Source organism: Thermobia domestica, chromosome 13 (genome assembly GCF_964235325.1).
Source record: "Thermobia domestica chromosome 13, izTheDome1.hap1.1, whole genome shotgun sequence".
NCBI classification, from domain to species: domain Eukaryota; kingdom Metazoa; phylum Arthropoda; class Insecta; order Zygentoma; family Lepismatidae; genus Thermobia; species Thermobia domestica.
Genome location: NC_137466.1, coordinates 11,582,614 through 11,607,300, shown reverse-complemented (window position 1 = coordinate 11,607,300; position 24,687 = coordinate 11,582,614). Strand labels below are relative to the sequence as shown.

The window sequence follows — 24,687 nt, the reverse complement described above, 5'->3', positions numbered from 1 at the left end:
TAAGGAATATTATGTTGTGAAATCTTAGGTTTCAGAGGTATAATCTATCACATTGTGCGTCATATTACAAAAAGCGACATTTCTTACATTGAACTAATCCAATCGGGAACGAACATGACGTGAAGTAGGCCTTGACGTACTATATGAGCGTTTGAAATAAGTTGTGAGGCTTTAAGTTCTTGAGTTATGAAAAGTCAAATTTTGCGTCATATTTAGGAAAACGAAAATTGATACGACGTTCATATTCAGTATCATTACGATTCATTTTCAAGGAATTAAGTTCAAAAAATGCAAATTAAATGAATTTACTTTGTGTTACCATAAATGCATTCCAACATTTGAGGCTGGCTTTACTTCCGCCCGTACAAGCTAGCTACGTCAAGAGCGGTATCGTGAAGCATTACTGATTGCTGGATGTGCTAACGAAATGTAAAGGTGTCAGTTGTAACTGTTCAGGATGGAATGAGACGAATGTGGAATTCGTGTGGCCATGACAGCGTAGTATATACCGAACTCAGCAGATCGATATCAAAGTTTACATAGTAATAGATCTTGATCTGTTATATAGCGTTATGAAACAGACCTTGATCTGTTATATATTGTGGAATCTTTGGGTTGCAGTGTTATGCTTATTCAATTTCTAAACCAATTCATTGGTCATGGTAAAAAAAAAACCATATTATATATCCTGTTTAAATATTATGGTTCAACGTTAAGCTTGCACAGAAAAAACAATCAAAATGAGAAAGGACGAACTTTTAGGACTATTTTGCTTGTTAAAAATTACTTTCTAAGAAGTCACTAAATATGAAATTTACAATCACTTATATATTCACGCTGTCTCCCAACTACAAGCCGTATTTATATGCATTGCGAAATTGAGATGTACTCTGAAAGAGGGAGCCTTGGTATTTTGTCCAAATTTTCAGAGCACTCTTCTTTGCCCTGTCTCGAATGGTAGGCATGAGACTACAATATCTCTGAAAAGACTACAGTATTGGATTTGCTACTTCACTAGAGGAAGTTTCGATTATAAAGAAGCAGTTAATTACAACACTTTCGTATTGTTTGTTTTTTCTTTAATCTTGAACATTACAACGTTTTTTCTTTAATCTCTTACAGTACATTTACATTCTTTCATACACATAAAACTACTAAGAAAGAGCTCCATTTCATAATCAGTCCGGAGTTTTAGCTTGTATTTTCCCAGTCGTTTTGGCAAAATGAATGTATTCCCTAAAAATTAGAGAGCTTAATTAATGTGTCATTATTTATCGATATACAGTTGACCTCCATTAAAAGTATGTTTTAAAAAATCATGTTTCTGTTTATTTTATTTTGACTTAATTGATTTGATTTTGATTTTAACATCCCTTTCAGCAGCGAGGCTATATGAGACGTAGACCAACGTGGGATCCGAACCATATGAGTTCCGCTAGGAATCTGTTCGTTTTATCTAAGATTACGCAAAGTTTAAATTTTGTCACGAGTACAAAAGTTTGAATACCTATTATTGTCAGAATTTTACATATATACGAGATTAGAACTGATGACTCATATAATAAGATTACAAGTGATGACTCAGTAAGTTAGGATATACTACTATACGAGGTGTTACCCAAAATACCCGAGAATGTCATTGTAAAATTCAGAAAACTATACTTACATCCTAATGTCCTCCGCCATCTTCAAAGTAGTTCCCCTTGTATGTATGCTACGTTGTCAGCGTTCTTCCCACTTTTGGAAGCTCTCCTGGAAGTCTGCAGAGTGAAGGTGTTCAGAACCAGTTGCAAATCCACTTGAATGTCTGCAATGGAGTCAAAACATCAGCCTTACAACGTGATACAGAGCGGGCCTAGGGGAGAGGAGTAAGAAGGGTGGGGGACTTTTTCCATGTTGTTTTTGGCTAGAGATTCCCTCAACGAGCGAGATGTGCTCTGGCGCGTTGTCATAGTGCAGAAACCAGCCTTTCGTTTACCACAGCTCTGGCCGTTTGTGCCAGACGTCTTCCCTCACTCTTCAAAACCTCGCAATAAAACTTTCCGTGACATTGTGACCAGGTGGAATAAATTCCTTGTGCACAATTCCTCAAATGTTGGTTAAAATTATCGGTGTCGTCTTGATGTTGCTGCGATCACGTCGAGCTTTTTCGGCCTTGAAGAGGATGGCGTCATCCATTGTGTTGATTGCTGCTTCATTACAATCGACCAAAGATTCATAACCTGTAATGGCTGTGGATGAGAAGTTTGGACACTCTTGAGCTCTGCTGCAGCTCAGTGCACTTTGGACAGAATATTCGTTTTGTTACAGAAGCAAGACACATGGAGGGAGTCTACCTAAATGTGTATCCCTAAGGAATGAAGTAGAATTTACATTTTCTTTCAAGACTTGAGCACCTTGCGAGTCTGTGAAGTTAGAAAGAATAAACTCAGCATATACACTCTTCGTGAGAAAATAAGAAAACACATCCACTCTTTCCGAAAATTCTGGAGAGGGAAAAGGAGAAAGATTTCCATAGCAATCAAATTTACCTTTCTTTATTAACAAAATGCCAAATGTAAAAGTTCTCTTAGTTCAAATGTAAAATTCTCTATATAAGTTCTTAATTAGAAATAAGGAAATATATCTGAAACAATTTTAAAATATATATACTTTTAAAGTTGAAAAGGAGAAATTGCTGTAATATTAAAATTTATGCTTGTTCACTCAAATATGCACAATGTGGTGATTTACTTAAGTTGGACTTGTAAAATTTGGTACATAATTTCTTCATCAAAAACGATCTAACACTTTTTAGCGCTTTTAAATATTTTCACTGTAAACAAATAAATGGGATAATTTGTACAACATTCGAATTTCTGGTTTTATATGTATTTATTAATTTTTTCTTCCCGTGCCAAGAGGGACGGGAAGAAAAGGAGAAAATATAAGGAAAAAAATATAAATATATAGGAAGAAAATATAAGGAGACATATGCAAGTCTCCTTATATTTGCGGGAAAAAGAAAAAAAATTGCTGAATGACTTATTAATGCCTAGGTCAAATTTGTTAAACAAGAATTTGGAATTTCGGACACTATATATTATTTGTAAGTGAAGTACCACTAACATAGGAAATTCAACTTGAAATGGTAGAGTTAAAGTGGGTTGTCATTATTATAATAATAAGAGTTAATATCCTGGAATCCCTTATGTTTAAAAACGCGAAATTTCGTATTTTGACTTCTCCTTTAGAATCATTTAACATATATTTCGGGAATTCATGATATGTTATCCAAATGGGATAAAAAGGATTGGGATACTTCACTAAGATGTCCGAATTCAGATCTTTGAGTCCATATCAATACTAAATGAGATGTACAGAGAAAGAACGCAAAATATTACCTTATAACTGATAGAGCAATTTGTCACTAATGTACTTCAGCAATAGTTTATCTGTCATCTGCCATTAACAATTTTAATTTTCATATTTATTTTTCTACTTGTTATAATCTGAACAATATTTGACATAGCAACGATTGACTCAGCTATAAATCATTACTTTCACCCTCTATTCCCCGTATCTTACCTTTCAATTATTTTAAGTGGTGATGGTGGTTGCATTTCAATTCTCATTCTCTTTCAGTATCATCCACATTCTCTTAAAAGTTTAATGTCTGACTGTTACATGCTAGTAATCGTATAACAGAATACCAGAAAATAAATTATTACAACCTTGGCTGTCTGGAAAGACCCCTATCCGTGGTAAAAAAAAAGAAAGAAAAGAGTTTTGTCAGAATTGCTGTCATATCTGTGACATCAAGTGCCTTTATGAGACTTCAAAATACAGGGGAGTCTTTTTAATTCGAAGTCCAAGGGGACACGAAAAAACTTCGAATTATCCAAAACTCGAATTATCCAACAACATTCATTTTCACATATATAACAACAAACAAACCAAAGTACTGTGCATCAAAAACATATTCATATGGTGTAGATTTTACCTTTAAAGCAGCTTATTTGCGTGATCGAATACCGCAAACTAACAAACGACATTGACTCCACATAATTCAAACTACGTGTACAATGGAACACCAGTAACAATTTGAATATTCTGTTTTCACTTTTAATGTGTCGTAAACCTCATTTTCTTAAATTTGATTGTTTTTCTACGGTCAATAAATCTTGAATTTCATGTATTGCGTAGAATATGATATTAATAACATTTGGTTGACTTTATCAATAATTCATCTTAATTTTCAACCAATTCTGAAACAAGATGAGATTGGCACACGTTCTCTATCTTTACTTCTTCCCAAGCTTACCTTCATCTTTATCATTAAATAGATTTTCTATTTATCTCTTGTATTACTCTTCCCTATGGCTGCATCTGGATAACTGAAAACACGTTAAAACTGTATTTCTCTGCTTACATCTGTCCAAAATTAAAAATTTTCAACTGTATTTACTTCGAATTATTCAAAACATTGGTTCAAAAGTTCGATTTATCCACGACTTTTTACTATTCTTGTTAATACAGTTTTCAAGGGGAATTGACTTCTGTTCGAATTCTCTAATATTTCGAATTATCCAAGTTCGAATTAACGAGACTTCGCTGTATGTTGTTCCTTATAATTTCGTAATTAAAATAAATTGGACAAATTCTCTTCTTTTGAAAGTATCTAACGATGATTATCTTCTCGAAATATTCCATTTTGTTATTAATTCTTCTGGTCACTGAAATATTTGCAAATAAATAACACAGTTATGTCGAGTCATGCAATTTTGTATCCAACCTACAGACACAGCAATCATTCATTTCCCAGTAAATATATATATTACCTCACATAGAAAATAAGTTAACGTTGCAATACAAGAATCAACCCTTACAGTTCTCTAATGTTGTACTGCTTCATAGTTATACTCTTAATTCCTGAATCTGTTTCATATATATTTATGTTCCACACAATGAATGAAATTATTTAGTAACGTGTTTTACTTTGCAATTAGAACGTGATCCTAATATAAGAAAGCTGTTAATTTGTAACTTTACAGTAACGTAACATGTTTTGTGTTGTCTTTGTCATGTCGTGTAGTAATCAGTCTTCACACTTTAATCCTTTCTCGTACGATTAATTAACTTTAGGTTCAAAATGGGCACCAGAAATTGCTTCAGAATTATATACAAAAGATTAAGAAGTATATTTCATTATCTGGCTAGAAAATATTTTCAAATTTTCAATTAACGTTTAGGGCATATATAAAGTGTGATAAAATATCTGTATCTAATCCTTTTCGTTCAGATTATTTTGTAATTATAGAAAAGTTAATTCCTATATGGAAACAAAATTCGCGTCAGTTGAGAACATAGTATTACGTATCAGATAATAATAATATGTGTTCCAACCAAGAACACTAATTACGATTCTGTAATAAGAGTACAGGATTTCCGATTCCAATTCTCACCATATAAGGAATTGTTATCAGTGTTGAATGTAGATCAGGTTCAGTAAGCTTGAATACACGATTCTTTTCAAAAACTCATTTTATTTGTAACCAATATGTACTTTATATACAAAGTTACACCAAATGCTTTAAATAATTTGTCCAATTATTAGTAATGAAAGCATAGAGAGGGATAAAGAAGGTCCCGTATTACCCAGTAATGGAGAGGTAGAGTATTTCCCATGGAGAGGGAAATGTACATAAATATATATCATAAATGTATTCAAAATTCTATGTACAGATGAGTAATAGAGAGTATAAAAGAGAGGATGCCAAACGAAATCTAAATATGACTGTATACTCATGTATTCACATCGTAATTTAGGGAAAAGAAATTTCAAATTTTATAATTTTTAAAAACAAATGCGTGTACTTCATACTTCGTTGAATACAATATTAATATACATCTCCTTGAAATAACTTATGCCAGAAATTAAAATTCGTATGCAAAGCAATGAAAATTCACTACTACGAAGCCAGTAATAAATGGGGATAGAATATGTTATCGTTTTATTTATTTCAAGCTATGTGGAACGCTGTGAATCTTGTTATGGTTGAAATGTTTGTGTTATGATGTTATGCATTTCTAGAGAAGTCAACTGGGTCATATAAATAAGAAAGATACACATTGTTATCAAAATGAATATTCTAATACATATATCTAGCTTCAGTGTTATTGCATGATATCGGAAAAATACATATTAGTTTATAGAGTTGGCAGTTTAATACTGAAAACTAACTCAATTTGTTTGTCTCTAAAATAATATAATTTGTTTGTGGACTTTTTAACTCTGATTGATTCATGTAATTTTAATTTATTACTTTGAAAATTGACAACGGAAAACAAACTACATACTAGAAGTTCTAACATAACCACCAAGCTGTGCAAATAACGATTTCTACACTCTCGGAAACTTAAATTCATATTTGTCATAACTATGACTATTAATCCATTAGAACATCCTTTACGTAAAACTAATTTTGTGTTTGTTCATAGTTCGGAATGTGCTGCATGCATCTATTGTGATATTTGGATTGTGATTACACTAGGAAAGATTTTAGGTTGTTTTCCATTCCGAATTACTAAACACAATTTCACTAAGATTTTCTTTTCGCCATGTCTCCTTGCATACTCAATATGTCTTTATCTCATCGTAAACAGTTTCTCTGCAATCGCCATTTTTAAAATGCATCTCGAATACAAGGAGAATGACATTCAAGATTACATGATAAAAGCTTTAATCATTATAAATCGTGTTCTTCTTTTGGTATCAGTACCTCTTAGTTGGATAAATAGGCATACAATAATGATGTACTTTCAGAAATGGTTCCAATTTCAATCAGAATGCAGATTATCCATCACAAAGCCTTACGAACTGAACTTACGTCACTTTTCTTTAGTATACATCCTTGTAAGCGTTTTCTTCATAACCGTAAGCGAGGTACTACAATGGGTTACTTCAAAACACATAAGTCTATTCCTACTTATTACTGCACTGTACGTGATGAATATAAATTGTTTCAATTTTGTACTTTTTGTATTTTTGTGCAAAGTACTTAGCTTGTATTTTCAAGCTTTGCGTAAGAAAATGTTAGTTCTTTTGCAAGTACCTTCTGATCTTAAACCTTTCACTGTGAAAAGACATCGAATGCTATATGAGCAGTTGTTCTCTATTGTAGAACTTACAGGAAACGTCTTCTCACCTCAAATGATGTTGTTTTTATGTTCAAATCTTTTGCTGTTTACTCAATCTTTATTTGCAACATTAATGGGATTGATTGAAAATGTTGAAGGACTGTATGTGGCGTTTGTTGTGTGCACTTCGTTTTCGTCGTTGGCATTAATATGTCTATGTTCCTCTGCTGACAATGTACAGAGGATGGTAAGTCATTGCTGAAGTTTTAGGATAGAATGAAATAATGGGTTCTTTTTAACTTAAAATATTTTGAATGAAATCCGTGCATTACAATGCAGTTCTATCATTTTCTTTATTATCTAAAACTGGTTTACTTCTGTCGTGAGAACAAGTACTGTAATATATAATATTGATATTTTGTGCAGAAAGCTGAAAGAATCTATTGTAGTATACTTGATCCATTAGACACAGTTTGACTTTAATACGTCATTCGTTATACATCACAACTTTCTTTTACAATGAAAATTTATTTTGGTAGGACAACTTAGAACGTTTTCGTATACATTTAGAATTATATTCAAAGATTATTTTGTTATCTAAGCTAACTTCCTCCTATCTTTATATATTAAGACATTATATTTAAACTGTATATTAATATGCTTTCACAAAAACGATGTTTTTTGTTCTTAAAATAAACAAATATTATAAAATTTCAAGCTTACATTTGCACAACTGATCCTCTTCTTTTAGTTTTATTTTAGTTTATGTAAACTTGCAATATTATAATTATGATATGACCCATATATATATTATCTGTATCAGAATAATGAATTGTTTAACTTAGTAGGGATGTACTTGAACCTGAACCGACAAAGTGGGGATGATGTATATTTATTTCCTCAAAGCTTGGATCAAGATAACAACAAAACCGGTAACCAAAATTGGAGAGATCTCATCCATTCCGCTGGGGCAGCACTTTATTCATTGTTATTAAAATCTTTAAGTGTGTTCATATAGTCCGTTGCAACCCAGAAAACAGTGAGACTGATATGAAAAGAGAAAAAACATGTCTTTTATCATTTCGAAAGTATAATCTATCAAAGCAAAATTGTCCCAGGATCCTCTGCAGGGTCTCAGACGGGGTCCAACTCAAAATTTTTAAATGGAAAGGGGGGACAACTTGCATATCGTATGAAAGTCGGTGTTAAATGAAATAAGATAAAACAAGTCTCGACTCTCTACGAAAAGTCTGTGCAAAATGGCGGTGGGTCAAAATGTTAACAGAAGCGTAATTGGAAAGTCTATGGCGACTCCTATTAATCTGAAACGGCGAGACAGGTGTAAAAAATACCAGAATGTATCAACACGCTTGTGTTGATATTTTGAGTCACCGTCATTTTGCACAGGGGTACCATCAAGAGTCGAGACTTGTTTCATCTTCTTTCACTTAACACAGCTTTCACACGATACTCAACTTGAACCCTTTTCCCATTTCAACATATTGAGTTGGACCGCGTCTGGAATCCTGCGAGGGACCCTGGAACATTTTTTTTTACTTAGAATCATTATACTTTTGAAATAATGACATATTCTTGTTTCTGTTTTCACACCTATCCCACTGTTTTAGGTTCATACAAGTGGCCATAGACTTTGCAATGAAGATTGTGTTAACATTTTGACCCACCACTATTTTGCACAGGCTTATCGTAGAGAGTCGTGACTTGATTTATCTTCTTCCATTTAACACTAACTTTGATACGATATGCAAGTTGACCCCCTTTTCCATTTAAAAATTTTGAGTTGGACCCCGTCTCGGATTTGTGAAATTTATGGATTGATTTCAATAATGTATCACTCAATAACAAATAAATATTTGCCTTCAAACACTCACATTGGTTCCAATAGACAGCGTAGATATAATAAATTAACGATTTTATTGGTTAACGCTAAAGAGGCATTTGTTACTTTCTGTCTATTAAAATTAGCAATTGTTACTCCAGCGCTACAGATGCCGTGGTACTCCACCTGTCCTGGGAAGGCAATATTACTACTAATGAACTCCATTCGTTGTTTCTATCAGCAAAAACAATTTTTAAAGTTGGTATAAGAATTACATGCGCCACTTCTGGTTCAATCTTTACAACAACCCCTACTACGGGTTGTACAGGGTATCCCATTTACAAAGTAACCCCTACTATGGATTATACTGTAAATAGGATACCATATACCATATTTAGTACTCTTAAATATTGAGAAACTATAGTGACTTGGCCCTGTTTGGCCAAATTTTGCTTGAACCTGGTTCTGATTGGTTGAGAGACGTCATGTGGACTAATCATGTAATATGGTGGTATATGGATCAATGGCATTTTGACCCTTGCTTACCATCTAACTTTTGGGAGTGGGTGCATAAGACCTCATCCTGAAATTACCCATTACGCCAAAACTAAAAAAAATGTATGGTATCATAGGACAGGGTTCTGTAAGTTTGGATGCTTTGTCTTGTTCTCTTTGATAGAAAATGTCAAAAATTCAAATTTTGAAGATTTCCCACCTATTTTATCTTCTTTGATGAGACTTTATTTCCTTATAGGTAAGTACAGGGATCCACTGCCTCTCATAGGACATGGATATCAAAATTTGGATGGGGTACAGTTGCCCATCTCTTGAATTTGGGAATTGTTAAAAAAATAAAAATCTTGTAAATATTCTCTAGCTCTCAAATATATAGCTGTGTAATTTAAGTGATTCTGCTTATCTCCTTCTATAGGTAAAAACCTGCCAAATATTAGTATTGCCATGTGTTAACCAAGTAATCGATTATTGTTATGTTTCATCTTCTTTGATAGCCTTTAACACGTTCTGTGATTATATAGTAAAGTGCAAGAACCAATTGTCTTTTGTAATGCTTGGGTGGATTGATGTTCTCTCCTCTAAATTTGGGAGGGATGTGTTGGTCCATTCCTTAAATTTAGGAATAGTGAAAAAGCAAAATTTTGTAAATATTCTTCAGGACTCTAACATATAACTTGGTAAATTTATATGTTCCAACTTGTGCCCTTCTATAGGTTAGAAAGTGCTAAAATATGAATATTATCTTGTGTTCATCATGTGTTCGGTTATTCATCTAATGTGTCTTCTTAGATGAGGCTTTAGTACAATATATGGTTATATGGTTCAGCACAAGGGTCTATTTCCTTCATAGGACAAAGGTACATTGATGCAATTTTGCGAGGGGTGTATTGTATCACTTTAAAATTTACGAATTGTCAAAAATTAAAATTTGATAAAAGTTCTCTAGGACACGAATACATACCTGTGTAAATTTAACCTTATATCCTTGTATGATTAAAAATGCTAAAAGCTATACGTACATATGAACCAACAAGTAAGTGTTAGAATAGGATAGGAAATGACAAAGGGGAGTGTAATTTGAAGGGGAGTTCGACAGGAGTGCTGTCTTTCGCCTGCATTGTTTAATATCTATCTAGAAGAGATAGTGAAAAGATCCTACAAAATGAAGACTACATTTCCGTAGGAGGTAGAATGATTAGGTGTAGACGGTTTGCAGAGGATGTGTCGCTTGTTGAAGAATCTGAAAAGAAAACCAATAAGATGTTAAAAACTTGAAGAAGAGCCGTGGAGAATAAAGGCTCAAAATAAATGTCAGAAAGCCAAGATCCATGTTGGTTGGAATGAAGGAATCAGTGTCAAATATAAGAGGGGTGAAAATAAAAAAGATGACTAGAAAAGGAAGCATTTTGGCCCTTGTATACATTAAATCAGCTAAAAAAAAAATTCTTGCTAATATCACTAAAGATCAAACTTATGAAGGTACTCGTGTTTCCACATCTTGACTGTTGCCACTCAGCCTATTTCGATCTTCCCGAAAATCAATCAAATTGCTTGCAAAGAGTGCAAAATGCTTGTATTAGATTTATTTTCAACTTAACTTACAATGGACATCACACAACATTTGCTAAAATCTGCCATGGCTGACTTTAGTTGAAAGAAGAAATTTACATAATCTTACCCTCTTGTACAAAATATTTACTACATAAGAACCTTCGTACCTGGCCCGTAGATTTTTATATTTATCAGACTTTCATGCTAGAAGTACAAGATCACGAGATATTTTCTTGCTCTGCATACCCAGTCACAATTCCGATTTATACTAAAATCCTTCAGAGTAAGTACTACACGCCTCGGGAACAGCTTACTTCAATTAATACAGAATGTTTGAACAGTTGCCAAATGTTTTTAAAACAAAATCTGTAAATTCCCTTCTCTTAAGCAAAGATAAGGATACGAGTAACATATGAGGCTTCTTCGTCATACCAGATTATTAATTACCCATGTATGAACACACACAATGAGTAACCCATGTTAATTTGTACAGCATGTGTATGACGATATCTGTTTCTTCTCTTGTATATTATTTTCATTTTTGTTTTGAAGTATTTAACTATTCTTTTTTAATTAAGTAGGATATTCTTCCTTATGTGGATGAAATACTTTTCTTTTGTAATTGTTGATATTTTCTATGTATTGGTGTTTATTTTCTTTTTTAAAAAAAATACGATGTATGGACGTGGTTAACTGCTCGGAGAAGGCAGCAGAGAAATAACTTCGCCACGCAAGAGAAGTCATAAATAAATAAATAAATAGTTTCTGATATCTGGGTAATATTATTAATGATGATATGAAGTTTGAACGTAAAATAAAAGCCAATAGAGGAATAGGAAAAGAACCCTTTAGGAGCAAGAAAAAACTATTTTCTGGGACCATGAAGAAAGAAGAAGAATAATGAATATCATCTTTTGCAAAGAACATTTTAAGCTACTGTATATTATATAATATATTGAATAATTCAATAATTTTCAAATCTACAGATAGCAGAAAGCTAGACGTATAGTATATTAAAGGTTCATGCTCATAGTTCTGATAGTTTAAATTTTGTATGGATATTTGACGAAAACTGAGTATATTTCGCCAAATTATAGCAAATTAATTATAGTAAATTTTTAGTACTTTTGAAGTTATTTTTCTGTTATTTAGTGCATTTGATATTATTTCCTATACTTCTTTTTAGCGCTTCCTAATTATTTTGTGTTGTTAGTGATTGTGAAACCTTCGTTTCTTTATTATTTTTATTTCATGGTTGTTTTGAAACTCGATTAATAATTTTAAATACTTCATGTTTTCTATATTCTCATTAACTTTCTACTTCTGGACTCCAAAATGTACCTCTCAAAATTTTATATTTTTGGTTTTGTCACTACATTTGTAATTAGTATTTTTATATTTAATGGCATTCCATACTTTCTTCTGACTACTTGCTTATTTATCTACTTTTGCATTATCATTTTCTTGTGATGTTTTTGTTATTTATTATTTTACAGTTATATTTTAGACTATTTTGCTCATTTAGCATCTTTTCTGTATCAGACCCTACGCCAGATTGAAAGAAATCACTGGTGGTCACTTAGAGTGTAATCTTCAAGAACATAACTGATTTATAGATATTCTACCGTATTCTCTGTTTTAATTTTGACATCTGTAATACTTTCGAACCTTTGTGCCTTTTAATTTTGGATGGCTTTCCTTCTTTGTTTACTATGTTTAAATGTTGCTTTTATAGTAATATTCATCAAAATTTGTTTAGGAATAGTTCAACTGGATTATACATACATACACATATATATACAAGATTTTCACTATTAGGAAATGTTTGGATTTCATTCCACCAGTTGTACTATCAGTTCTTAATAATCATTCATTTTGATTCATCCATTTACTTTCGACAAAAGACGAAACAGTATATTGTATTTGTGAAACAAAATTATACTTTTATTTTATACATACATACAAGTAAGTATATACAAATCGCAGAGATTATGTCCATAATCCTTAAAAGAAAAAAGAATGTGATAACATAACAATGAAGAGCAAGAAGCAATCAGATTAATGGTGTAAATTCGTTATAACTTATTTTTGTCTTATATTCAATTACATTTATGTTATCATATAATAGATTAACATTTTGATTTGTGATTTTGAAATGTTAATGCTTCAATATTTAACAATGATTTCCATATTTCATTTAGCAATAATAAAACAAACAATCAGAAATACATTAAGGAAATATGTTAAACTTTTACAATACGTAACTAGTTATCACTTTTCCTCTATAACTTACGTAGTTCTTTACGGTACACTCGAGAAAGCTTCATACAGACATGACACTAAATTTAATACAATACTTATCTAGGAAACATATATATGATCATAGTTCAAGCTGCTTGGATTGCGTCTATTGTGATTTGAAACCTATAATAATATTCGGCAGAATTTTAGGAACTTTTCCTTTCCGAATTGCAGTCGGAAGTATTCCTAGTAATTTCTTTTCTCTAGTTCTCTTAGCATATTCTCTATGCGTATATTTGACTTTTTCTGGTTTTGCTGTAGTTGCTATTCTCATTATGCAATCTCAGTACAAGGAGACTGATGTTGAAACGTACATGTTGAAAGGGATTATCATAATTCATCGTGTAGTTCTTATAGTGGGAGTGCCTTTGAATTGGATAACTAGGCACAGAGTACTGACGTATTTTCGCAAATGGTTCGAGTTCCAGTCTGTATGTGCATTGTATATTACAAGGGCATCCACAATTAACCTACGACAGTTTTCTTTACTCTATATCTCTACTAGTGTCATTTTTGTCACTGTAACTGAAGTATTGCAGTGGTTGATATCATGCAAATGCAATGTATTTATGTTCATTACAGCAGTTTACATAATGAGTATAAATTGTTTCCACCTTGTGACTTTTATAACTTTTTCGAAACTTCTTTGTCTATATTTTAATGTTTTGAGAGAGAAAATGTTAGTTATTTTCGCATCACCCATTAATGTAACACCAATCATTATCAGACAGCACAGAATATTATACGAAAACCTCAATTCCATGGTTACACTTACAGGAAGCTCTTTCTCGCCTCAAATTATTTTATTTTTAAGCTTCTTCTTGATCGCGTTTACTCATTCCTTATTCCAAACCATAATGGGAGTCATTGATAACGATGGATTATATATCTCATTTGTCCTCATTGCTTTCTCTTCTTCAGTGGCTATTACATTGCTTTGTATTGCTGCGGACAATGTATCCAAGACGGTAAGTGTCAATATTGTTTCTATCAAGAACCGAAATTAAAGTTATTGTTAATATTAAAAATAAGTGCTATCATATAATGTTAGTATCACCATTATATATATATATATATATATATTAACAAAATGATCCGTATGTGATTAACACAACGGATATGTTTTGAATGTAGAGGAATAGTGCACAACTATTCATACAGTACGCACTCATACAGTAATGCCGGTGATTGTATAGGAGAAAAGAAATATGATCCATATTCAATACTCTCAAACTGATCATAGATGCTGAATAATGTTCAAATTACTCAATTCGCAATGCAGGGAAGATGCTGAACATTAGATTGATATTCCTCAAGTCATGACTCAAGAAATCGTATAGTGTGTACTGCCATATTGTCATCTTGCAAGACTACAAAAGTACTAATAGGACCCCTATTCAAGAAAAGGGTTGAAAGCATTATGCTGAACCAGATTTTAATAAGAAATTTATTTCTGAAGATAAGAAAGATTGTGGCTGTACCGTAGCAAAGGGATAATCAGGGGAACAATATTGATTCTTTCAGTTATTTGTCGGTATGTATGTATAAATGTAAGGTAAAATCAAGTCATCCCCACAAGAAATGAATCTTCTCGCCCTCCCGTCTTAATATTCTAGCTACGAACTTGGTAGGATGATAAGAAAGGAAGATGTTTGGAATTAGTGCATGATGTGAAAGTGAATAGCAATTAATCCAAAAAAAGAGAGAGAGAGAGAGAGAGAGAGAGAACAGAGAGAATTACCCTCTAGAAGTGATCTGCTTATCACGTTTGAACTTACACAATACCGTTGGTGGAAAAAAGTCAATTTATAATATCGAATTGTAAGAGTGCGGGAAATTTGTACCTTAATAATTGGAGGAAATATTGAACCAAACTCTATATTTTATTTTCCGTTGGCTTGTAGGGTCTATAATGTGAGAAAGATTATGCAGAAAGTTTAAAGACCGACTTTGAATAGCATAAAATTAAATTATTTTAGCGACTTATTTTTAAAATTAAGCAGTGTATTTACAGTTTCCGTATATAGTCAAAGGCTCTAAAACACAGGAAAATGTGTGATCAGGATTCAGGATTTAGATTTCTGGGATCTCGGCATCTAAGGCCATTTAGCCCGTCACATTTAAGGGATGACGTCCGTCGGCGAGCACACTATCCGGGGAAAGAGAAGGAAGAAAAGGTTTTGGAAGGAAGGAAGCAGCCTGGGACCTATAAATTAGGTACCACCCCGGCATTTGAATGGTGTGAATGAGGAAAATCCAGGAAAACCTCATTCAAGGTGGCTGGCATGAAAAAGCTGGGACACTCTTTTGATCGAGTGACCGCATCAGGAATCGAACCCGGGACCGCTCGCACCGAAGGCGAGAGCGTTAGCGACAGCGTTACGCGAGACCACAGAGGAAAATATGATTACAGGAAACTATTGAAAGCTACGAACCAATAGATGAATGTGAAATCTATTATAACTTGTATGCCTTCTTTAATACAGTTTGATGCCAAAGCCTAAGCTCAGCTAATTAATTAGGCGAAATGTAACATGTTATGTTTTCCAATGATGGAAAGCAAGACAAAGGAAAGTAGGTATTATGTCATATACGCATAAAAACTCTTTTCCTGAATTTTAGACCTTAAACCTCTCAAGCTACACTTAAACAGTGTTAATAAATCAGGGTTTTAAACGGTCTTGAACCTTTTGAGGTCAAAATTGAGAGTAAATTTACTGTGATTTCAAACAAAAAACATTACGAAACCACATAAAAAATACCCACAAAAGCACAACATTGCCTTCCTTAGCATTAGTATGGATTTTGCCACAGACTGTGGAACTCCTCAGTCTAGCTTTTCCTTTTCCACGACATTTTGAACATATCATTGTCATTGGTTATCCACTTTTAATTACTTGTAATCAACCGCTTCAGAAATAGCTCAAGCTCATTACGTTTCAGTAGAGATTTGCACATAAAATTCGATCGAGTAAATATTTCTGAATCAGATCATATACCATCCAAACATCGAGCTTCTTCTTGAAGCCAGGTTTCCCCAAATGGTTTAACACTGTTTGTTAATGCATAAGTTGGTCCTTTGTAATGTCATGACTGCTTCAAGCTGTTCTTGCTCGACTTTTTTTTTTTAAAAAAAAAAAAAGACCATCTACTTTTAGTGTAATTGATTGCTCACTACTTGAAACATCTTATACATCTAAATTTTCTAAATGAAACCGATTACACCATCTTTCATCTGTTGCTTTTGACTATTTGTTTCACCTATAAACTACATATTTTTTATATATATTTTTGTGTAGCATTTGCATATTTATAGAAATAATATTGTAAAAGGGTGTGCATTTTTGCGAGAAGCTCATAAAACTTAACGAAGCAATATCTTACTTCTATTTATCATAATTCAAACATCTTTTGCGCTTTACTAGTTTCGTCTGTCAGCCATCAAGTGACATTAAGTCTCACCCATCCTGAGGTTTAGGACAGTAACACCACCTTGTACACAAAAGGTTCACTACATTTTTACTACCTGATATGTTAAATTTGTAACAGAGGCAGCCGGAAAATGTGCTGTCAAGATTAATATAAATGCCTATGTTGGAGAAAGATTGAAGTCTTTGATGCCAAAATTAGCCCGGAAATTCAATTTCAAGATTACCCCTCAGACTGCTAATGTTGAAACAACATAATTGAACATGCTTTAAATGGTTGAATAGGGCATGCATGGTGCTCGGATTGTTGCTATTAGATCTTACTTTTTTCAGTAAAAATAATTTTGCGAGATGTGAGAAAAGCTGCAAACTATAATGATTCCTTATCAAATTTTAATATATAAAATCAATCTGTACAATAAATGAGTTAAAATTATCTTGTGTTTATATTTTAATGTAAGAGTGCGTCTGTTTCTAATGTTGTAGAAGATTACTTGAAGGGTCGGATGCAAGAACCAGGTAGGTACACTTTTATAAATTCTTTCTGCCTGAGCTGCCTGCCTCTTGCTCTAACTTTACGATGAACTCCTTTTACGTTATAACACTGAATGTAATCGTCTCATCCACATTATTCTTGCACACAATGTAGAGTGATTTTTCCTACTGGAACGTAAAAATCTCAAATTCCCTAAAAAAAAGAAGTGAACCTATCTGGTTCTTGCATCCAACCCTTAAATATTTTCACAAAAATGCACTAATTTTAGGCCAAATGTCCTACTTCTTAATGTACTCACGTAATTTTAAAATATTTTATACAAGGAATAAGCGAGCACCACAATTTTATGCTCACAGAAATCAGAATGCTTAATCTTTAAAATTTGAGTGTTAAAACAGTGATGGGTGTTTCCAGTGTTTTTACAAACTTTATGTTCTTCGTGTGATAAGATTTATTTTAAGTATTTCCCTTTTATTAACAAGCGAATGAACATCTTCTACACGCTACTAGTTTAGTGTTCATGTTTAATTCAATCGTTGTATTGCAAATCCCTTCATGTTTCCAACTTACTAACATAACACACTTTATGACTTATAAGACTTTGAACACATCGTTAGAGAACATACAAAGCATCCTATTTTTGTATCAAGATATTCGAGAACAGTAATATGAAATATTTAATATTTAACATTAGAGCTGCTTCATATAATGTCAACTATTCTTCTAATTCATTACAGATAGATGTGCTTTTTCTATTGCATACGTTCCATTTGTGCATTCAATACATCCCTGTTTTAAGCAGTATCTCTGTTTTGTGATGGCTGTAACATAAAGTAAATATTCGTTTTGCTCATATTACCTTTAGTTATATGGACACCATGAGTTACTTCCCGTTCTAGAAGTGGGCAGTCAATAGGTCTCACGTAGATTTTCATACCATACTTTCACTGATTACGAATTGCAGATGCTATTATGAGTGAATACCATGATGTCCTTGTTGCGTATAACTATAGTTTCTTGGCATGAACAGATCTTTCCGATAATCAAACTATTTTCTACACACAGTTTTACGAACCTGTCATGGGAAAAAGTTATCTGGATAAATGTCATGATATAAAATTTGAAATGCCTGTTAGCTTTCGGTGATCTTACCCCACTGGACACACATCACTTCGGATCATTGTAGAGGTAGTCAGTAGCTAATGACAGAGAAGTATTCATCTTCAATAAAACAAAACTGACCAAAGCACCAAAACTATATTAATAACGATTGCGTAACAGTTTAGGCAATATAAAATCGCATTTATCATACACGTTGCCTGATAACGTGTCTGATTAAAAAAATGTTACATGGTCGAAACTATTACACAACTATTCATAATATTGGTGCTTTGGTCAGATTCCTTTTATTAATATTGAGAATATTCCTGAAGCTAGAGTGAACAACAGACGTCTAGTCCTTTACTACACTGCACGCGTGCACACAACAATGGCGCAGCAAATTTGCTCGTGTTTTTGGAATAATTTTCTCTATGACAACCTATCTTTAGTGACTAAAATCAATTACTCCAACGAGTTAGTTTTATTCGAGAAGAAAATGAGTTTCCCACATAGCTCCAAGTATGGATAACTAAATTACGTAATGCTACTTTTAGTATTAAATTTTGTTACATTAATTTGACACGGCATGATATAATATCTTCTACTTCATTATTGCTTCATAATAAATCTAATTTGAAAATTATTCTTTTATTATAATCTAATAATTTTATTAGATTAATATCCAGTACAGAAACCCCAATAAACTAACTGCATGGCCTACGGAATCCGGAGGTTCAATGAAGTTTTCACAGAAGTTGCTTTTTTATATCTGTCATTAGCCAACTGGATTTAGTTTGTAACTTGAATTTCAACTTTTGCAAAATACATCCTAATATTGTTTCAAATTTGCATCCCTTAATATTCTTTACCTAATGGTCTTTCTCCAATTAAATTTCCTGATAATGTTCTTTAAGACGTTTCTAATTTCTACCATTCTGCCACATACTTGCCCACCTGTGCCTTCTACACTTCATGGCCCTAATAAGTTTTGACAAACTGAACAAATGATACAGTTCCTGCATTCCGCAATTCAGTTGTCTCCCGAATAAATATCCGCCTAGAAATTTATTCTCAAATAATTTCGGCCTGATTTTCCCCTGAAATTTAGCCACCATGTTTAACAACCATAGAACACAAGCGTAATTCTTGTGTTAACCTAGCTTAACTATTTGATAATCTAAGATGTCTTAGCCAGTGAAACACATGTATAACTTACAGGTACATTTTCAAATATTTACGAATATAGTCATAATATAATAAAGGATAATAAAAAATTTGCTTTTGATTTTTATTCTTGCAGGCTCAGAAGTTTCTAGAGGAAGATGTTGGATCAATTGACACCACGCAGATGGATCCTGAAACAAAGTATGAGGTAAAATGTATAAAAGTTACTGCTCTTATAATTTAGGTGGAAATTACCTACCTAAGTCTAAAATTCATAATTTTGATAAAAGTCAGTAGATGTCAATTAAATTTCAGTGTATACCCTTACTATGATGAAACTACTATGTATTAAGTATTTATCCACTATTCTTTCTACCTTTTAGTTTAATTTTATTCACTTTTCTACAATTCAAGCCATACACACATTTGAGCCTCAAAATGTTTGAAACACATGCAAAATAAAATATTGAGTATCTACTGAAACACGTCCCCATATGTATAACTGTAGGAGCATGTAGTCATCAAGGACAATATTGTGAACTTCCCTGTGTCGTACCTAAATAAGGGAATGAGAATGCTTGTTGACACAAGAAAGCTCCCCTCCGTCCACTATCTGAAAGGGACGGGAAATGATCGATTCTTGCATGTTATGCGAGAGGTTAATAAAGAAAAGTAACAACTCCAGTTTACCGCAAAGACATTCATGTATTTTCAACCCAAAGATTTCTGTATAGTGTAATGATTGAGTGTAATTATTGAGGAAGTCAAACTCTGTCAGATCACAATCACGGCATTTCTGGTTATTGTATCATTGGTAACAATTCAGGAAGGGAACATATACCTTTGGGATTGTCCTGCGTTTCGGCGATGATGATTATATCTTCCGTCCACTCTTTTGCTGCTCTACGGATCAGCGTCCGTCTAACTTCAGTAATGACTGTAACCAGAGATTTTGTCTGCCATATGGAAGCACTCGCTGTTACTTGGATTCCAGAGAATATTCGGTGATCGTGAACGATACAAGTCCAAAGTCGGGTCTATCTCTCTCTCCGCTACTAACTACCAACTTTCCACAACTACCTCCTTCTGCCTCGAGTTCCCCAGTCTCTGGGTTTTTGTTCTCTTTCCAGTTGTTGAAATCAGCCGTATCATCTCTCGTCATCCTCGTGTTGTCCCATCTGATTGACGAAACCTCTCAGTTTCTTCATTGTCTCTCAATGATCGAAATCCCTAGAATGCCTCACTACAATGCCGACAGTTTTGACATACCCGAAAATTATGTAGATGTTAACAAAATTTTACAATCTTTCCTGACATTACGTTTTCTCAATTCTCTCATGTAATAATTTTCTTTTCTCATCACAACAATTACAACATTTGTCAAATCGTGTCTTTAACGTTCTTTAATCATTACATAGACATAAACATAAACATAACGCAACGTGCTTTTGTAATGACTCCGTCTGTCTGGAGCATTCCTTAATTTTATTCCATTAATCTGAAACAATGTGTAAGTTCTGAATTCTAACAAAACATAATTTTAATTAATTTAAAATGAAAATAAAATAAAATAACTATCCAAAATATACTCTGGGCCACAATATTATAAAAAAACTTATTAAATTTCAGGCATGTGTTTTGCTGAAAAGATAAGTATCAGCAATACGAGTATGACCATACATAGCACATATGAGCATAAAAAATATTTTTTCAATAAATCAAAACCTTGATTCATGTTCTTAACTTCTGTGTTAGCACTTTCGAATTATTTTAAACATTAATTCATATTTTTAGTTTAACGTCCTACGATTACACACTGAGGCTAAGGGAAACAGTAATGATGGGATGGATAATGGTGTAATGACTAAACTGGGAGGAAACAGGCAAATCTGATGAAAGCCCACATACTAGTGTTTGCTCACTAGAAAAGCTCACTTGGCTGGAGCCTGAATCATACTAGAGGCTTCACGAATCAGATATAAGCCTTCTGTACTGAGCCAACGCGGCTGTAAGATATATTTATTTTGTTGAAATTTTTAATATTGTGATATTAAAATAATCCCCTTTTTAATAATGGTGATAGTCAAAAAATAGAAGTTTTACACCAATACAATAAAATTAAGTGGAAAATATCTGTGTTTAATTAAACCTTCAAGAGCTGCAACGAAAGTTATTATTGAAACATTGGATGTGTTAATTTGCTGACACATGCATCATTAGCTCACATGCGTTTCTATGCTAATTCACAGTTCGTTATTACTGGGTAAAGGAGTACACAAATAGATACGGAGACACGATATTTGAGATATTTCAATGAAAAACCTGTTAAACAAATGTCAGATAGGTCAGTGAGCAGTGGTATCTGCCGGCTGCAAAAAGCAATTCGAAATTCCTGTCAATATTTGATGTGGCCTTGTTTCGTTAGAATATTGTCTGTAGAGTGTACGATTTCTGCTTCTGTGGCTTCCCTAAGATAGCAATTAATGTTGATGTTAACCGCATTTTGCAGAAGCATTTTGCACTTGTTTAATATCATGCTTAACCAAAATATCGTGTAGTGCTTACTTAAGTTGAAGCAGGACTTGTTTGCAAACTAGACATGTTATCATTTCTGAAAGCAATGAATATATTCATACATATTTGTAGACCGAGCAGCGACTGTACAGCGCTAGGGAAGTTTTCCGGAACAATATGATCGCAGGCGGTAATGGAGACCCGGAAGGCTTATGAGCCGTATAAGCAAACAATGGTATACCTGCTGTAGTGCCTCAATGTTGTGGTAACACTAGAGAAGAAACTGAAATGTCTGTCACTATCCAATTTATATATTTTATCTAGTAGCATCATAAAATTCGTCTGACCAGTGTTGAATTTGCAACTGATAAAGCACTCCAAAGACCACTGCTTCCGTGTTGAAACACTAGAATTTCCAATAGTGGAGTTCGAAAATGAAGAGATTGATCATGAATTTCCGTTCCATTCTTATATGGTGACCATTGATGTCAACGAGAAAAACTAAATTCTACAAGATTAATTAAAATAGTTGACAATGATAGGATACATATTTGGCTCAATAACATTTTTTTACTTACACTCATTGAATTGCGACCAAACCATGACACAAGAAAGTATATCCAGCAGACGTTCTGGTTACATGACCACCTCTACTGCTAGTGTTGAAGAAATAACACACTGAAGACTACATGTTGACAGACAGAACCCTGTTATAATGGGAGGTGTGCAGGTGTTCCAGACAGCAATACTAGTCGGATGCGCCCGTTCCTGTGTACTGAAGGTGTAAAAATGTTACAAAGAGTGAGAGAAAATGGGGTAACGATCTCTAAGAGACAGAACTACAGGGCCGTACGAAAGTTCAAAACTTGGGGCGAGCGTTGCGTCAAACAGCTCGTGCCAGCCAAACGAACCATCAGTGTTTGGGAGTACGCAACCAATACAATGTGTATTCACAAAACCCGTATCCCGAGTAAGTATACGACGTACACTGGCACTCATGCAGTTCCACAGCAGAAGATACAATCGTCACCGCCGACTTTGTCGCGCTTGGGCACAGGAAACGCTAATTGGATCATGGATGATTGCATAAAGATGTATTGGTTCGATAAATCACGGTTTGTGCTACTCATCTAGGAGAGCATATGCACGTGTGGCACCAACAGCATGAAACTATGGATCCTTAGTGCATTGTGCATACTGTACAGGTAAATGGAGGCAGCTGTATGATTTGGGAATTTTTCTGTTGGTATAGACTGGGACTATTGGTCTCTATGGACCACAGCAAGACATTCGTTGTGTACCTGCAGGTGCTAAAGAATCACGTACATCCTACAATACACCACATATCCACACAAAGATGGCATTTTCCAGGATGACAAGTAAGGTGCCACCAAGCCAGGACTGTACTTCTTGACACTGGAAACATTCCATCGAGCTACACGTAGCCGAATTGGTCCACTAAATTACCGGATCTTAATCATTTAGAATATTTATGAAATGTTGCGGAACGAGCTCTTCACCCCATGATTCCTGCACCAACATATGTAGGCTCACTCGGGAATATATGTTGTCAGATTTCCGTTGAAACATATCAGCAACTACCAGAATCCATGTCCTGGCTGTGGTCGCAATTCAGTGGGCACTAAGTGTATGTAATTATTTCAAACTATCGGAGAACGTTCCTTAGTCAAAGTATCGTACTATAATTGAGTTGATAGCGTACGTGCCTTCGGGTCGGGAGATCCGGATTTGATTCTTAAGATACGTCTACGTCTCAAAAAGGGGATCAAGGGGATAAATTCCATATCAATCAACCAACCAATCGCCCTGCAACTTTAATCATGTGCATGTCAAGTACAGTGTTATAAGTATCTTCGACCTCTACTAACCAGAAAGCTTAGGAAGAATTTGAGTAATAGAATGAAACGTTCTAGATGTCATTCTATAGATTTTTATGACCTATTTTGAAATACTTTCAATTTCACACTGTTAGATTTCATTCTAAAGTTACTTTATTTCATTCGAACCTATTATTTATTTTCCATATTTCTTCGAAAATAATGGTATATTAGTAACATCAACTACTGAATAATATGCCATGAATAATGCACCATTGTTTGATGTGTAAGTCAAGGGTAATTCGATATAAATTGATACAAGAGCGAATTAAGAAATGACCCTGAACAATATTTATTTTGAAGGAAAACTAATACAATAATAATAGATAAAATTACACTAATAGATAGAATAGATAGAATTCTTACTTACTTCTATCTTACTAAAAATAGATAGAATTAAATTCTCATTAAAGTTACGCTAAGCATACCTGTAAGTTTCTCAACACATTTCTCACATCGTGCAGAAGTTTTAATACATACTACCGAGAGAAGTCTGTCTTTTGGGAGAATAAGCATATAACCGTAACCGATTTGCGTCGTCATCGCAATTAAAACTTCAGATGGCCTAAAAATTCTTTATTGCCCAAAGAGGATAATAGAAGTGCCAGATCAGAATTGTAAGTGCATGGCCGGACGCTTTCAAACTTTTCGAGTATCTTAGGAACAAAAGCAACCACATGGAGGCACACAGTGTCATGAAATATATTGACATTTCCAACATGAATGTTAGGGCGTTTATAATGAGGAATGGTACACAAA

At 33.6% G+C, this 24,687-nt stretch overlaps 1 protein-coding gene across 1 annotated transcript in view; it reads left to right on the top strand.

Annotated features, from left to right (window-relative positions):
- Positions 1 to 24,687, top strand: part of LOC145669119 (gustatory and odorant receptor 63a-like) — a 116,300-nt gene that overhangs the window by 63,182 nt on the left and 28,431 nt on the right. The window contains exon 2 of the mRNA XM_081737460.1: positions 19,653 to 19,724. Within this exon, the coding sequence (XP_081593586.1) occupies positions 19,701 to 19,724 (24 nt within the window). The 5' untranslated portion in view covers positions 19,653 to 19,700. The remainder of the gene's footprint in view (positions 1 to 19,652; positions 19,725 to 24,687) is intronic.